We start from the raw sequence: 15,252 nt of genomic DNA, 5'->3' as shown, positions 1-15,252 counted from the left end.
TTATTTTATTTACAAGCAAATAACTACAACCCATCCTAGTGATATGATACATAAAGAATTGTCAAAAATTCATCAAGCGCGCGCAAATCCTCCCACTCCATCCTAGTAACTTCTCATGGGACGTTTCTCACGAGCACGCGATTGTCTCGATCTTGAGGTTGTGCCGGTGGGTTCTGCGATGGTGGCATCTGAGGAGCGTATCTCGGTAGAAGACGGTCGTCGGGGGCTCAGGGTTGCGGTAGAGTTGGTGGCAGTCATGGTATTTGAAGTTGATGCAGTAGCACCACGCGAAGACTCTCCAGACGATGTCAATCCGCCGTGGTGCCGGTTGGACGGCCGGTACCTATTACCAGGCATACCAGGTCTCGAGGGCTCCTCCGGGATACCTTGCTTCCTGGACAGCATAACCACCACCCGCCTCATGACCGGCCGCTTACTGGGGTCCGCTTGAGAGCAAAGGAGGCTGATCTGAATGCACAAGGCGACTTGGTCCATGTCCGCCGAGGAAGCTAACGTGGGATCCATTATCTCTAATGACCGACCTTTCTTGTAAAGCGTCCATGCCTGAAGCAAAAAAGCAGCAGCCCAAGAAGATGGACCAAGTCCGCTGTCAAAATAAGAAATCGAGAGGCTTGGAGTAGTTGATTAATTATTCAGGAATTGGGATCGGAGCGTGGAATTTAACAAGACCAAAAAAAACATCCAATCTTTCAAAAACTATATATAAATTATTTACTTCTTACTTAGAGAACTTACCCACTCAAGCAGAGAGCCGAAGTGTGGATCCAAATGGAAAGCAGAGTTCTTCTTCCCGGTTACGAGTTCCAGCATCACCACCCCAAAGCTGTAAACGTCGGCTTTCACCGAGAGGCGGCCGTGCATTACGTATTCGGGGGCCATGTACCCGCTACGGCAGCGACAGAGAGAGAGTTGAACCACTATTAAGTATTGACTAGATTGGATTGTAACAATGATTGAAGGTAGATTTATGGGAAGAAAAAACCTTACTTTGTCCCAGCCACCCGAGTGTTAACATGTGTTTGATCCTCCGGGAAGAGTCTGGCCATCCCGAAGTCTGCAATCTTGGGAACCCATTTGTCGTCCAGGAGGATGTTGCTGGCCTTGATATCCCGGTGGATGATACAGCAGTGAGCGTCTTCGTGCAGGTAGAGCAGCCCTCTTGCGACGCTCACTATCACATCGTACCGCTTCTTCCAATCCAGTTCATGCCTCTTCTTCGCATCTGCCACGCTATCATCGTCAGCCTTATTATTTTTTTCACTAATCACAACACTACTATCACTTGTCGAGAGGTCAATGAACGGCTTTGAATTGAAAGTACAGTAATTCTCAACCCACATAACTGCGAAATAAAAGTTTTCAATAAATTATTCGCCACCCTATATTCTTGGATCGCAAGCGTTGAAACATCCTGCGTCTCCGACAGATTCCGTGGCATTTTATCCTTCACAGGTTTATCAGATTCAAAGAGACGGGTCAAGATCAAATTTTAAATCAAGAGGAAAATGAAAATCTCTCTCAAGTTCGAGGAGGCTACTCGTTTCGGGACAGATAATGTGGTGAACAGTGAAAGGAGTATAAAAATACCAGTCTCCTCCCCCAGTCTTTAAATACCGAGTAGGTACATGTGTTTGTTTCACAAGCAGTACAGGAAAAGAATGCTTTCACCTTTTCACAAATATTTTTAATGATTGACGTTGACAAACATAGTTAATCTGAACAGTCAATCTAGAATAGTGTAGCAGAAGGAAAGAAAAAGACTGTAGCAGAAGGAAAGAAAAAGCAAGACGAAGCCTTGTCTACGACAAGCTTAACCCAACTCAGGAAAAGGTAGAAATGGGAATTGGGGGCATTTCTAGTTTAGCTACTTTAACTCCTTCCTGAATAATGCAGAAACTATTCACCTAAATCAGATCCCACTCTTCAGAAACCATATCCTAGTTGATTAATTAAATGGAGTGGATTACCCTAATCACTAACAAAGGGTTAATGAATTAAAGGGTCTCCCCAAGCGGAGGCCACTGGTGACCACGAGCGGGAACACCACAAAGGGGAATGAGATTCGCTGGACTGGAAACACACGCTAGCGCCCCTGGTCAATCAAAACTCCAGATGGAGCTTGATGGAACACATTGCAGAAAACATTAACTTCAGGTTGGTAGTAGGTACTTCTGGAAGAAGAAACAATGCGGAGAAGAGCAAAAAAGTCTTTCGTCTTGTGTCATTTTTAATGCTACCTCCGGAAATTATCAAGAAACAACAGTCCAGCAATGATCGTCTCCTTCTGGCGGAGGAGCTGAAGGGATATAATGGTCAGGAAAATTACAGGAACGACCCCGTCTTCTTCTCCGGTCCCGAGCGGAGGCAGACGAGGCAAACCGGTAATTGGCCATTGCGGAGTCCGTTAATTTTTTTCTTTCCGGTTTATGCTTCAAACCCATTAAACTAGAACTTCGAATCATTGCCTTTCAGAGTTCAAGAGTAGGGGATCTGGGAGAAGAAATAAAAAGAGAGAACGACCGTACCGAAGAGGATCTTGTCGAGACTCTCATGGACAACGTACTCGTAGACGAGAAGCTTCTCCGCGCCGTGGGTGCAGAATCCGAGTAAGTTAACCACGTTCCGGTGCTGCACGCGTGAAAGAAGTCTGGCTTCGTTTATGAATTGTTTTTTCCCTTGGTTGGAGCTGTGCGATAGCTTCTTGACCGCAATCTCCTTCCCATCATCCAATTTCCCCTTCAAATCAACAACTCTCAGCTTTTCAGAAATGGAATATTATCGTAAAACCCTAGTCTAATTGCCTGTACTAAGAATAGAAGGAAGACTGACATTGCTGAACGGGAATTCAAAGTCGAGTCAAGAAAGTATAGAGATCAAAAGTTCGATTGTGGGTTGTACCTTGTAGACTGGCCCGAAACCCCCTTCTCCAAGCTTGTTCTTGAGGTCGAAATTCTGAGTCGCTGCCACTAGAACTTCGAAGGGAATAAACTTCTGCTCCCGAGCGGCGATTGTCTCCAGGTTCTCTTCCCTCTGCGCGTCTGAAAACAATCACTTCTTAGAAGCAATAATTAATCTGCAACAGAAACATATTACGATTCGTGGGCAATAAAAGAAAGACCGATTTTAAGGATGATACCTCTTTCCGAGCGAGATTTGAAAGGCCTAATGAGGGAATCGAGGAATTTTGCGGTTTTCGTCATCATAAATGAGAAGAGAAAGAAAAAGAAGAGGGAAATAAGGGGAGATTGCAGATGCTAAAGAGGTTCCTCGAGCCTCTGTCAACCTCACCCATTCGTGCTGTTTGAACAGGAAGCGTGTTGACGACCGAACGCGGCCATCATTCTGACCTCGTGGCCTGATCTCCGAAAACTCTGCTTTTTTTTTTATGCTTCGATTAGGAAAGACTTCGGAGATTTAACAAGTGCAAGAAAGTCTACAGGGAGAGGGGGCGGCTTCTGTGTTTTATGCTTCGATTAGGATGGACTTCGGAGAACCTAACCAGTGCAAGAAAGACTACAAGTCAAGACGGAAAGCGAGACAGAGGAAGGGTTGGGGGGGTGTTTATGTCATCTTCAAACGTGAGCTTTTGGGGGGGGGGGGGTGTCTTCTTCGAACGTGAGCATTTGAGGGGGGGTTGGATTACAGCTGGTGCCTGGACACATAGGTCTCACCGCGTCTGACACAGCGCCAGTTTTACCAAATAACCCTTTCACTGCAAAATAAATACGTGCGAGACAGAGAAAGGAGAAGGGAGAAGGGAGAAGGGAGGAGACTGAGAGCGAGCTAGAGGGAGGAGACTGAGAGCGAGCTAGAGGGACAGAGGAGGACAAATTTTTTTTGGGAGAGTGACGACGCATCCCGACGATTCATCCAGATGAATCGAAAACAAACTAAGGATTCTTGATTCCGGAAATTATACCTTTGGTATCATCTTCGAATTCATTTATTTCATTAACATGAATTAGACGTTAACGGTTTCATGATATGAACTTCATTTTCTGAATCATATCCCCTTATAAGTATGTACTCCCGCCCAAGGTTTAAGCGGCTGAATCAGGACTCCCTAGTAAATTCTGAGTCATTCACTTGAAGCTCGTGTCTCTTCTTCCCCATTTTTCTCTCTCCCTCTCTTTTCTCCCTCTCAGCTTCGTCTACTTCTCCCTCTCGGCCTCCCTCTCCCTTCCCTCTCGCTTCTCCCTTCTTGTCTCTCTTCTCCCTCTCGGCCTCCCTCTCGCTTGTTCCTTCTCGTCTCTCTTCTCCCTCTCGCTGGTCTCTTTCCTTTCCCCGCTTCCCCCCCCCCCCCCCCCCCCCCCCCCTCCTTCCTCCTAAAAATCCTCCCGATTTCCTTCTATCCTTCGCCTCAGGTTTCAACCTCTGTTCTGTCGACGCACTCTCTTCTTGAGCACACTCATGTCTCTATTCTCCTCGACAATGAAACCATCTATGATATCTGCCGAAGATCTTTGGACATTGAACGGCCCGCTTACACAAATCTTATCAGATTGGTTTCACTTCACAAGTGCACAAAACTATCTTTCCCATTTGGGGTTTTGTGATGATGTTTAAGAAAACAGTTTTTATTCTTTCATATTAATTTGTTTCTTCTCTCATCGCCTCCAGGTTATCTCCTCTTTGACGGTTTCCCTTTGTTTTGATGGAGCACTCAATGTGGATGTCACAGAGTTCCAAACCTATCTGGTTCCATACCCACGTATTCATTTCATGCTTTCCTCTTTATGCACCAGTAATTTCCGCAGAGAAGGCCTACTACGAGCAGCAACTTTCAGTTGCCGAAATTACCAACAGTGCCTTTGAGCCCTCCTCTATGACGGCCAAATGTGATCCTCGTCATGGGAAGTATATGGCTTGCTGTTTGATGTACTGGGGAGATGTGGTTCTGAAGGATATGAACGCAGTCTAATGTTGAGGCAATGAACCGATAAGCATAAGCAATCAGGCTGAAGAAATATAGTAGTCTGAACACATGGCAAAATCTCTCACCTGTATTTCGATTTCAATTGCAGATTGCTTTTCAGCAGAGCCTTTTCATTTTCACATGTCATAATGAGCAACAGAATTGAAAGAAGTGGAACCCATAGCCTTCTTTCGTTGTAATGTGCCTTCTCAAGAGGTAACAAATATTGGAGGTTACAGATGAGTGGAAGCACTACAAATAAACAACGTAGGCAGATAATCATCCGATTTATGAGCCTTCTTTCCTTGTAATGTGCCTTCTGAAGAGGTAAGAAATGGAATCTGAAGTAGAACTACAGACGTTGACACTAAAGAGATTAAGTGTGGATGGAGTGATGAGATTGAGAAAGTAAAACCTCATTTCACACCTGTTTTTGGCTCTTCGAATCAAAAAGACTTTCCTGGGAGGAAAGAGTCTTCTGCTTGTGTCTTTGTTGAAAAATATATTTCCGTGTTTTAAAAGAGTTTCCAGAGATTGGTCATGGAAGAGAAGAAGGGCTCAATGGAAGCACGGAACTGTGGAAGGACTCATTCAAAATCAGGGTGGGGACCCCTTAAGGATATTAGAAAACCCCTTTAAATAGTGAAAATAACTAAGACCTCAGGCTATGATAGTTTCTAGTCTTATAGAAACTCTCTCTCTCTCTCAATACTTGCTTAGAATATTGTTCTTTTTCTTTCTCTTGTGCTCTTCAAGTGGGCAAAATAAAGTAGTTACTAACAATGGATCATAACACTTATGATAAGTTTGATAAGGTAAAAAGTTATTTTTTTAAATATTTTTAGATAATTTTTTTTAAAATTTTATATTTAACTTTTTTTTTTCTTTCAGGAAAATTTTAATTTATATTAAAATTTACAAGAAAAAATTGATTATATTAGGGTTTACAATAATATTATTAAAATCGAACTGGCCATAAAACTAGTAGGATGACCGATTTTGATCTAACTAGGTTAGTCCGGGTTCATTCGTAGGTGGGATGCTACCATTAGTGTTTGTATATTTTTTTCTATTTCATTAACTATTGACACAATCCATGACTTTTTCTATTGGTTCAGTTTGTTTGGTTTTGACAACATTGGTTTTCAATCCTCTTTGCCCTATTTTTACCTTACAAATATCAAAAATTACATTGTCCCTACAACCCATAAATTATAGAAAACTATATTATGTAGTAAACAACTTTCCTACAAAAAAAAAGGGATAACTAATCTAAAGTGCATGGCTATATGAGTCATCAAAGGTATAAGCACCAAATATTAACTATCCAATGTAACCATCAAATCTAGCCAAAATGTTGACCACAACTTTGACCAAGCTTAAGATAAAACCTTAGCATCATCTTCATATTCAAATATTTTGGATATCCTCTTCATATTCATTACATGTTAAATACACCTAGCTCATCTATACATAGATCTTCCATCTTTGCTATCAAAGAATCAAGTAAATCTTCCTCCTCTAATATAGTTAGAAGATATAGGCAAACTTGGGTGTCATTGATGTAATTATCTTATGATCTTTGTCCCTATAATGGCTCTTAAACACCCTATTGATTTTCGGGACTCCATTGATTACATCTTGGGTAAAGAAGAGAGCACACGTTAGGGAGAAAAAGAAGAGGAAGAATGTCTATAACCCTCCCCCATAAGCTCTATTTATAAATGATAAAAGTAAAATATTATAATTATACATTTCACCCTAGTAAGAGTGAAGAAGAGACATAAAACATAAACTAATCACAAAACGTATTGAGATAGACTGCCATGTTATATGAGAGAAATTTTAGGTTGGTATCTTATCTCTTAGTCATGTTTTATCACAACGGCAAATGAAATACATTCTTACAAAACCAGTCACATTCAAGATCTTAACCACTATATGCGGCAAGGTGTTTTCTCACCATCATCTTGAGGGGGAGTATTGGAAGACACCTCAAAGTAGCACCTAGTTAATATGCATTACCCATGTCAAGGAGGTGGTCCAAAGAGTAAATAAGTGTTCATCTCATAAAGATGGCACAAGGGTGTGATTGAGTAAGATGATGTATGTCTACTTCTGTTTTTTCCTTTTGAAAGCTTGTAACCCTAAGGGCATTGAAGTCAATGTAACACTCTCTTAAACTATAAATAGAGGCTCCAAGTGGAGGATAGATCATTCAAGCCTTCCCCTCTTCTGTCAAATTTGTCCCTAACCTTTCTTCTTTCTCCCGAGCTCTCACGAGCTCCATCTCTCTCTAGACTTCTCTTTTTTTTTCTTCTCTTCTTTCTTCCTCTTCTTTCTTCTCCTTTTCTTCTTCTTCCTCTCCTCTCCCACCACCTTGGTCGAGGACCTTATCATGGGATCCTAAATCCAATAAATTAATAACATTACTATGATCAATCAAAGTTTTATGTCCTAACTGGCAAAGTTTTGTATGATCGATCAAGCTGAAATGCTAATCAATCAATCAAACAAGAATTTGTATTGCTTGGACAGTATTGATCAATCAATTCAAATGGGTTTATTGATCATGTTTTATAGCATATATTGATCATGTTTTGGATGATCAATCAATAGACCTTAGTTGATTGATCATATTTTATATTTTTGGCATGTGCACTTCTCGTTGATCGATCATTCTAGTTCCAATTCATCTAATAGACTTTTAAAGAACGAGAATGAATAACCTAAAGTGATTCTAACATGAATAAAATATATGTACATATTTATGAAAACATGTTTGAATGCAAAATATGTCATAAAGATCTAAGTTTACATTATACTTCAAATTTTGGAAAGAGTGAACAACTCTCTTACATAGACTGATTTTAACATTTCTCAGTGATTTCTAAAACTCTAGCCTTCATTTTTTCTTCATCTTCTAAGGAGATAGGCAATGCCAAATGAAATTTTAAGATATAATTTTTATTTGAAAATTTTGAATGTTCAAACTTAAGAAAAAATAATAATAAACAAAAATACCTTCAAGAGTTCAAAAGAGAAAAATATTAAAGATTAGTAAAGAACATATAAGCAAAAATATTATACAAGAAGATAAAGATATTAAGATACAACTTCTTTCCGCACAGCCTGAAACTCTGAACCAAACAAATTAGGCATAGAAGGAATAAAAAGAGAAAGTAGAAGCGACCCCAAAGACTCTTGGAGCCTTTTGGAGGCCAAACCAGGAACCATTGCTAAGAAGCTTGCTCCTTGAGGCCACTAAACCCAACCCATTTGATTATTCTAAACCTCCAACCTCGACTGCTAACTACTCTATTTTTTCTCAATCTGCCGCCATTTATGGTTCGATAATCGCCCTCAAAAATATGCACCCAGATTACTAACGCCATTCGACCGTTCCGTCCTTCTTGTGTTCAAGGATGGATCCGAGTCACCAAGTGAATTGTGCCAAACCATGTCCATCTGTTGTAGCGAAGAACCATTAGTAGGCACATTCAGAAGAGAAGGAAAATATTCACTTTTGATACACCTAAACAGTAAAACAGCCTGACATTCCTGGAGTTCTGTGGAAGTTGTTGAAGTTGCAATTCTCTTTGTTTTCAAGATAGATTAATCGATATGAACTCACCTCACCCACAATGACTGTGTCACCTTCCTTGACTCCTAATTTGACAAGGGACTTGTTCACACCACATGCTTCTAAAACATGTTGGAACCTTCTCATAGATTCTGAATATCTGTTCCAGGGTATTCAATTCGTAAACCTCCTCAATCCTCACAGAAAAAAGTGAAACAAGGGAAATAATAAAAAATGGGATGAAGATAATGCTTACTGCCAGTTAGTCATTTGAACAAATCGTTGTACCCCAGCTCCAACTACATGCCAAGTATTTGAACTCTTATCATGGAGGATTTCAAAGTCACTCATTGAAGCACTTTGTTGCTTACGGATCATTTCTGCAAAGTGATCCAAATTTGCAGGATCACTCCAACCTGAAACATTATGATCAAAGAGAAATAAAATAAATGAATCAGATGAATAAAGAGACAATATTTCAAATGTGAGACTGCTCTGGCTTGAAAAGCTTAAATGGACTTCCAAATGCTAAAGAAAATGTAGCCAATATGAAGAAATTAGAAACGTTAATGAAAATCTAGCTTGAAGAAATAAAGGAGATATGAAGAACTAGAAACTTGACCTTCTTCCGCTTCCTGCCTAGCTTCCTTTATTTTGTGAAGAAGTTCATAGGCAGCACAAACCACCTCATGAATTCCTTGCCTGTTCACCGCACTTATGCAGAAATGACGGGCGCCATGAGCTTGCAATTTTTTTTCAAATGAAACCCAATTTTCAGATGCTTCAGGGAGATCCATTTTGTTGAATACAACAATGTATGGCTTCTCTACCAGATTGGGGCTAAATAATTCCAGTTCTAATCGGACTGCGTCAAACTCATATTCAGGTTGCTGTCCAGAGCCATCTACAACATGGATCTACACTTCCAAAAAATGATAGGTACAGTTAATTAATTCAGAACAACTGCACAAACAATGAGATAAAGCAATACACAAGAGAAGACTCCAAAATTCGTGGTTATTACATCAAGTCAAACAACTTCCTGAAGCCCACTAATGCACTATATAAGGAAAGGAAGCGCAAGCAACCAAGTGTTTGGATCTATACCAGAACAGAACATCTTTCAGTGTGCCGCAAAAACTCATGACCTAAACCAAAACCTTGATGTGCACCTTCAAGGAGCCCAGGAAGATCTGCCACAACCATAGTGGCATCATAGTCCAATGAAACTACTCCTAGATTTGGAAGTAATGTAGTGAAGGGATAATCAGCAATTGCTGGCTGAGCTGCACTTATAACACTGAGAAGTGTGCTCTTTCCAGCGTTTGGAGCACCCACAATTCCAACATCAGCTACCAACTTCAGCTCCAACTCTAACCACCTGGTCAGCCACAAAAAATATTTTGACAGTTGAAAATCAAAAAATAAAAACAAAAAAGGGTACATGCTAACTGAATCCTTAAAAGGATAAGCAGACAAACACAACCATGATGTATATAAATCTTAAGCTCACATATATCAGTTTCAAGATGCCTTGCTATACCAAGCAAATGGCCACTCATACCTAAGCAAGTCGATAGGAGAACCACCCTCTGTCTTCAATAAAAAAACTATCTTTTGCACTTTGAACCATTCAAGAGAGCAATATGTTTTATCATTTACACACTTAACCACATGAACAGTTTGCCCACGAGTCAGCACTGACATTTACAATTAAGTTCCAGGCTTGAGCATTTTCCAAGCTTAAGAGGGCAACAGCAAAATATAAACGGAACTTCAATTTCTGTTGGGTTAGAATGAAAAAGAGACGGAGAATACTCTGATAATTTGTTTTGAAGGCATAGTTTGACCATATGATGGTGATCATCGATTGAGGAGAGGTGACATGCATTATCTAAGCCATCATATGTAGTATGGTTGGTTCCAGTTTCAAACTAATTCTGGCCCTGGTTAGCAGCACCACTAACGTTAATTGTGAGCAATCTATTTCTCAGATTGAACTCCGAGTTAATAGAAAAAAAAAAAAAAAAAAGTAACCGAAAGTTTTGTCTGCTCTTCCTCAAATAATCCAGTTTCCTTTCGTGTTAATGAAATGACTATCAAACGCTTTGCCTTTCCTTTGAAGCGTGATAATTTATAAACCTACAGAAATTCTACAAAGAGTGTGAATCAAAACTTAAAGATCTCATTATCATGCTTCGCAGTCTGTAGTTCCGGGAAAAAGAAAGTGGAAGCTACATGTATAATCAGTTCCATCACGCTTTACTATCCTGCTAAAAAAAGAGGAAAAGCCTCACATTTCTACGCCCTCTTCTCCTTTCTCAGCAATTTTGGGAACCTTGTTTGTGTTTGACTTGAAAGATGCATTTCCTTTTCCGCCCCTCCCTCCCGGCAATAGTAGTGCCCGCTGGCCTGGCCACAACAACTCCAGCAACGTCACCCCTGTGCCGGCATTCCTGATTAGTGTCCCCGGAGCCACCTTCACGACGACATCTTCCCCTTTTGCTCCATCCTGTTTTCTACCTTGGCCGTGGGCGCCCCTCCCAGCCCTGAAATGAACACTTTTTCTGAAAGGAAGCAATGAGTTCATTGATCCATCCACTTCTACATACACATTTCCACCCCTTCCTCCATTCCCACCTGAAGGTCCACCCAGCGGCACATACTTCTCCCTTCTGAACGCGACGACACCGTTCCCTCCGTCCCCAGCCTTCACATAAATCTTCGCGCGGTCAAAGCACCTCATCACCGCAGGTACCCCTTTCTCCTTCTCCTCCAAGGAATCCCCCTCCCTGCCCAAATCTTCATCTTCATCACAGGAGCCGTCGCTCTCTGGAAAATCACTATCTACAAATTCATCCACAATATCTCGTTCATAACTCGATCCCGCCGGAGATTCATCCAGGGACTCTTCGACAAAGACAGCTGGTGGCGCCAAATCCGAGAGCTTTATCTCATGAGATACTTGGTGGGGGAGACTAACGGTGTCGTCTTTTGGAGGAAGACGGGTGTAGGTTGTAGCGTCGTCAGCGAATCTGTAAACAGGGGACAGTTCTTCGGAGGAAATTCGGTGCTTGAGACTACGGGTACTCTTGGGGAGCTTTTTGGAGATGTGTCTTGGATTTCGATTTCTAGACTGAGATCGAGCAGGAATATGGCAAAGAGGAGAAAAAGAAATCGCCCAAGAGGACATATTCGCGTCTGAGAACGCTGAAGGGCGCCAAATATAGATTCTGGAGGCAAGATGAGATAAGATATGTGTTCAAGTCCCCGAAGGAGGCAGAGAACGAGCCGAGGTGAAATGGATCATTTGCAATTAAGTCGTGGTTCGGTTCAATTGAGTCGTGGTTCGGTTCCTGAGCCAGCTCGGTTACAGGCCCGTCGCCATCCCTGTCATTGTAGCCCTAGAGCTGCGTCCATCTTCTCCCCGCCTAGACCGATCGGTTCTCTTCTCGCTTGTCTTGCGAAAAGCCAAGTCGCCTAGGGAATAAAGAAATAGAAGAAGCAACCTCTGAAAATGCTTTTTCCCTTCCTCCGAATGGGTTCTCCTCTTCGTCTCTCAGGCTTGTTCAGGTACGCAGCGACAACGCAACAACCGTCTTCTATCGCTCATTTACAAGCATAATTCGCTCCCTCTCCAACCCTTGAAATTCACACTGAGACCATATTCTGTAGGAAAGCTTCAGTCTTTGGTGTTCCGGAGAGTTCATAGAGAGGGACTATAGCGTTATTACTACCCTAATCAAACTTCTGGAGTTTAGTAGTCGTTATGTATTTCCTCTTACCCCCGTTCTCCTTCGACCTTGAACCCAATTCATTCTGGCTCTCTTTATTGAAAAGGTGGTATTCAATTACGTCAGTTATGGTTCTTGAATTCGGTCAGCTCCAGTTAACTGTCCAATCTGTTCAATTTATTTTATTGAACATTTCCCAGTTCATAGTTTTCTGCATCTTGTGTTTGAGTAGCTTATTCCCATTAGCTTTTTGGAACTTACAACCAGTTTTTAGGACTTTTTGTTTTCTATTTGTCTTCCTTGGATCTGCTCAAGGTTTCCATTAATCAGTGGTGCTTTTACTTACCTTTGTACCCTTGTTCTCTATTTATCTTCCTTGGATCTGATCCTATCCCTTCCATGTTTTTGCATTTACAGGCAAGTAGAACAAGACATTGAGACTGTGATACATGTTCTGAATCCAGGACCTGTAGGCATCTTAGAACATAAATTCTCTGCTGCGGAGATATCTGAAGCGAAAGCTACAGTCAAAAGAGCAGTTGAAAATTGGCTAAGGAACTCTCAATTAGAGAGGAGTGATCCTGTTCCGAAGGGTGTTCAATCTACTACAACGTAGTTTGCAGTGCTCTTTTCCTCGCCATTGCAGTTTCAATAAATAAACTAGATTTTTACCCCCTTTTTTATTCTCTAGAGTGTGAGAAAGGGTTTGATCTTTGTCCTTTCCAAGTTCACTTGGTACTTCATTTTATTTTCTCGATTTGATTTCCTGTCAATGAAGCTAGCTCCAACAATGGTGGAATTGTGAACTGCGGAAATGATGAAATTGTTGTGCAAGTGTTTTTTATACCCAAAATGACAAAAAATCGTCTCCATTATGCATCTTGATAATTCATCAAGATCAGTTGATACTTCATCATTTGCCAACCAAATGTACACCGACGGCCAGAACTGCATCTTCTTACTTATCCAGTAAATAACTGGGTTGCAGTAGTAACTGTAGACGTCCCTTCACCCATGACTGTGGTAAGTGATCTTTCTTTCTCAAGAATCATTTCAAGCTTGGAGGCAACAACCTCCATCCTGGGCCGTTTGTCTCCGGTTAGATTCAGGCACCAAAGAGTTAGCTCAATCAAGTCTCTCATTCCCCCAGAAGTGAAACTGCTACTCAACCCGTCGTCAATAAGCTCGCCTGAATCTATACGAGATTCCACCTTCACAATATTGATAATCACAGCATAATGCAAGCTAGAAAAGACTAACCATTTGAATTGTTTCTCATGAAGCAAGAAAGAAACCGAGTTTTAAGTTTCAAACAGATAAGGCTTAAGCTCAGACAAAAGTTTGTTCGTTACCCAGTGGATCAAGCTGTCACAGTTTCGGATGGAATTACAATGTGCGGTTTCTTGACCAGATACAAGCTCCAAAAGAAACACCCCGAAGCTGTAAACATCACTTGCTTCAGAGAATACACTCAACTCACCAACCCTGAAGATGATACAGTCACTGGTAAAGAAGAATGTAAAACTATCTAGTAAAGAAAGGATTAAGAAGACGATCTAAAACAGAACAGAACAGAACATACTCGGGGTCGCAGAAAATATTGCCTGTAATAATGCGAGTTAAAGAACCAGCATCATCAGTTCTCTCTAGCAGTTTCACAATTCCAGCATCTGCAACTTTAGCAATGAAGTTCTCATCGACAAGAACATTAGACGTTTTGAAGTTTTTGTGTACTAATGGAGGTGTAAGACTGTGTAAATGGCTTAATCCTGCAACATTCAGTTGAGAATCCAAAAGTACATGCGGATTTTAGAGTTTAAACACAGACGTTCCTTTACTTAAGCCAAAATTAATGGAATCACCTCTAGCAGCATTTAGAGCTATTGACAGCCTCTGCTTGAAATCTAGAGAAGTTGTGGAATCTTGTCCAGAATCTGTAGCAGCAGTTGCGCGAAGTAAATATATCTTCACAGTTCAGTAGCAGTGAAGCGTACAAGAAACTTACCATATAAGTGATTGCAGATGCTGCCATTCGGCAGATGCTGAGAAACTAGAATCCGTAAGCCATCTTCCTGGCAATAGCCATGAACAGTCACCAGATTACGGTGCCAAATTTCCGATAGATAATGTACCTGTTTTGAAGAACAGATACATTGAAGGTGATTGTCAAAGAACAACAAGGAGAAATTCTCAACTCAGTGGGTACTTTTATTGGTTTTGAACTCAAAAACTGCAAGAGAGTTAAATTGTGTAAAAAAAAAAGATCAAACAGAAAACTATTACCTCTTCTTCAAATTCCCGCTGTGGCGGACCTCTCCGCTGCTTAATGGCGACAACAGTCCCATCTTGAAGCAGTCCCTTGTACACTAACCCGAAAGTACCTTCCCCGATGATATTGCTGTCACTGAAATGTTTAGTAGCTTGTTCCAATTCATCCAGTGAAAATTGCCTCGCTCCATGTGTGGCACCTGTCACGGAAGAAGATCCGCCTCCCCTGTTCCATTCAACTGAAAAATCCATGATGGGCAGAACTTTGAGCTCGCTGAAACAGCAGGGTGTCATCATGTTTACTTCTGAAGATTTTTAAAAGTGTTTACCTAGTGCAGAAGGATCCGAAGAAGCCGTCTCCGAATTTCTGTTGTTTAATTTCTTACATTGTTTGACGCAAAACCAGATGTATACGATCGCCATGACTATTGAGGCAACTCCACCTGTAACTCCAACGATTGGTGCCAATGGCATCGTCATCTACGTCTTGTTTGTGGGTCCTAAACATTTGAACCTTGAAGAACAAAACCAATCAAACAATTATATTGAAATGCTTCGGTAGAAGGTATAATCGTCACAGATGCGAGAGCAGATTGAGAAGCAGAAGAGTAACAGGGAGTTTTCTCACCTGAGAAAGTAACTCTGAATCTTCTGCTACCGCTGCAGAACGCCGCGGATATAAAGTGGTGTGAATCTGGGACGTTAGCAGCCAAGTGGGTCTTTGACACAGC

At 41.2% G+C, this 15,252-nt stretch overlaps 4 protein-coding genes across 9 annotated transcripts; 1 reads left to right on the top strand and 3 right to left on the bottom strand.

Annotated features, from left to right (window-relative positions):
- LOC137960075 (cysteine-rich receptor-like protein kinase 43) lies at positions 1 to 3,556 on the bottom strand. The gene is made up of 6 exons (XM_068807548.1): positions 3,158 to 3,556; positions 2,920 to 3,059; positions 2,547 to 2,757; positions 1,009 to 1,243; positions 757 to 907; positions 1 to 564 (listed from the first exon to the last, which is right to left on the bottom strand). The coding sequence occupies exons 1-6, from the start codon at positions 3,222 to 3,224 to the stop codon at positions 103 to 105; spliced, it is 1,266 nt and encodes a 421-aa protein (XP_068663649.1). The 5' UTR covers positions 3,225 to 3,556; the 3' UTR covers positions 1 to 102.
- A 4,333-nt stretch (positions 3,557 to 7,889) lies between these two features.
- Positions 7,890 to 11,771, bottom strand: LOC137959031 (probable GTP-binding protein OBGC1, chloroplastic). The gene is made up of 6 exons (XM_068806294.1): positions 10,817 to 11,771; positions 9,627 to 9,900; positions 9,142 to 9,436; positions 8,776 to 8,935; positions 8,571 to 8,679; positions 7,890 to 8,404 (listed from the first exon to the last, which is right to left on the bottom strand). The coding sequence occupies exons 1-6, from the start codon at positions 11,710 to 11,712 to the stop codon at positions 8,300 to 8,302; spliced, it is 1,839 nt and encodes a 612-aa protein (XP_068662395.1). The 5' UTR covers positions 11,713 to 11,771; the 3' UTR covers positions 7,890 to 8,299.
- A 165-nt stretch (positions 11,772 to 11,936) lies between these two features.
- On the top strand, positions 11,937 to 13,068 carry LOC137959958 (uncharacterized). Its single transcript, XM_068807395.1, has 2 exons — positions 11,937 to 12,092; positions 12,671 to 13,068. The coding sequence occupies exons 1-2, from the start codon at positions 12,037 to 12,039 to the stop codon at positions 12,867 to 12,869; spliced, it is 255 nt and encodes an 84-aa protein (XP_068663496.1). The 5' UTR covers positions 11,937 to 12,036; the 3' UTR covers positions 12,870 to 13,068.
- Positions 13,069 to 13,109: 41 nt separating this feature from the next.
- On the bottom strand, positions 13,110 to 15,252 carry LOC137959957 (proline-rich receptor-like protein kinase PERK3). 6 transcript variants are annotated; one of them, XM_068807387.1, is made up of 8 exons: positions 15,150 to 15,252; positions 14,851 to 15,035; positions 14,537 to 14,760; positions 14,259 to 14,385; positions 14,116 to 14,187; positions 13,836 to 14,022; positions 13,606 to 13,756; positions 13,110 to 13,464 (listed from the first exon to the last, which is right to left on the bottom strand). In XM_068807387.1, the coding sequence occupies exons 2-8, from the start codon at positions 14,999 to 15,001 to the stop codon at positions 13,216 to 13,218; spliced, it is 1,161 nt and encodes a 386-aa protein (XP_068663488.1). In that variant the 5' UTR covers positions 15,002 to 15,035; positions 15,150 to 15,252; the 3' UTR covers positions 13,110 to 13,215. The 6 variants fall into 6 exon arrangements, with proteins under 6 accessions (XP_068663488.1, XP_068663491.1, XP_068663492.1 ...); XM_068807390.1 differs by having other exon boundaries at positions 13,606 to 13,738; XM_068807391.1 differs by having other exon boundaries at positions 13,606 to 13,693.

The sequence above is a fragment of the Aristolochia californica genome, unplaced genomic scaffold (genome assembly GCF_029961685.1).
Source record: "Aristolochia californica isolate CCGP_79_NKW_82.1479 unplaced genomic scaffold, dmAriCali1.0.hap1 SCAF_3, whole genome shotgun sequence".
Classification (NCBI taxonomy): Eukaryota; Viridiplantae; Streptophyta; class Magnoliopsida; order Piperales; family Aristolochiaceae; genus Aristolochia; species Aristolochia californica.
The sequence above is the reverse complement of the archived record's forward strand: the minus strand, read 5'-3'. Positions and strand labels throughout refer to the sequence as shown.

What these genes read in the sequence shown, in the direction of transcription:
- LOC137960075 (XM_068807548.1), bottom strand. Translation starts at nt 3,224, where the DNA reads ATGATGACGAAAACCGCAAAATTCCTCGATTCCCTCATTAGGCCTTTC. An exon ending in GTTTCGGGCCAGTCTACAAG is followed by an intron (nt 2,758 to 2,919) that starts GTACAACCCACA and finishes GTTGATTTGAAG; the next exon opens with GGGAAATTGGATGATGGGAA. An exon ending in TCTCGACAAGATCCTCTTCG is followed by an intron (nt 1,244 to 2,546) that starts GTACGGTCGTTC and finishes ATAGCGTGGCAG; the next exon opens with ATGCGAAGAAGAGGCATGAA.
- LOC137959031 (XM_068806294.1), bottom strand. Translation starts at nt 11,712, where the DNA reads ATGTCCTCTTGGGCGATTTCTTTTTCTCCTCTTTGCCATATTCCTGCT. An exon ending in GTTCAAATGACTAACTGGCA is followed by an intron (nt 8,680 to 8,775) that starts GTAAGCATTATC and finishes ACCCTGGAACAG; the next exon opens with ATATTCAGAATCTATGAGAA. An exon ending in ACACAGTCATTGTGGGTGAG is followed by an intron (nt 8,405 to 8,570) that starts GTGAGTTCATAT and finishes TCGCTACAACAG; the next exon opens with ATGGACATGGTTTGGCACAA.
- LOC137959958 (XM_068807395.1), top strand. Translation starts at nt 12,037, where the DNA reads ATGCTTTTTCCCTTCCTCCGAATGGGTTCTCCTCTTCGTCTCTCAGGC. An exon ending in CGTCTCTCAGGCTTGTTCAG is followed by an intron (nt 12,093 to 12,670) that starts GTACGCAGCGAC and finishes TTGCATTTACAG; the next exon opens with GCAAGTAGAACAAGACATTG.
- LOC137959957 (XM_068807387.1), bottom strand. Translation starts at nt 15,001, where the DNA reads ATGACGATGCCATTGGCACCAATCGTTGGAGTTACAGGTGGAGTTGCC. An exon ending in AGCTCTAAATGCTGCTAGAG is followed by an intron (nt 14,023 to 14,115) that starts GTGATTCCATTA and finishes TGAATGTTGCAG; the next exon opens with GATTAAGCCATTTACACAGT. An exon ending in GTGACAGCTTGATCCACTGG is followed by an intron (nt 13,465 to 13,605) that starts GTAACGAACAAA and finishes AATATTGTGAAG; the next exon opens with GTGGAATCTCGTATAGATTC.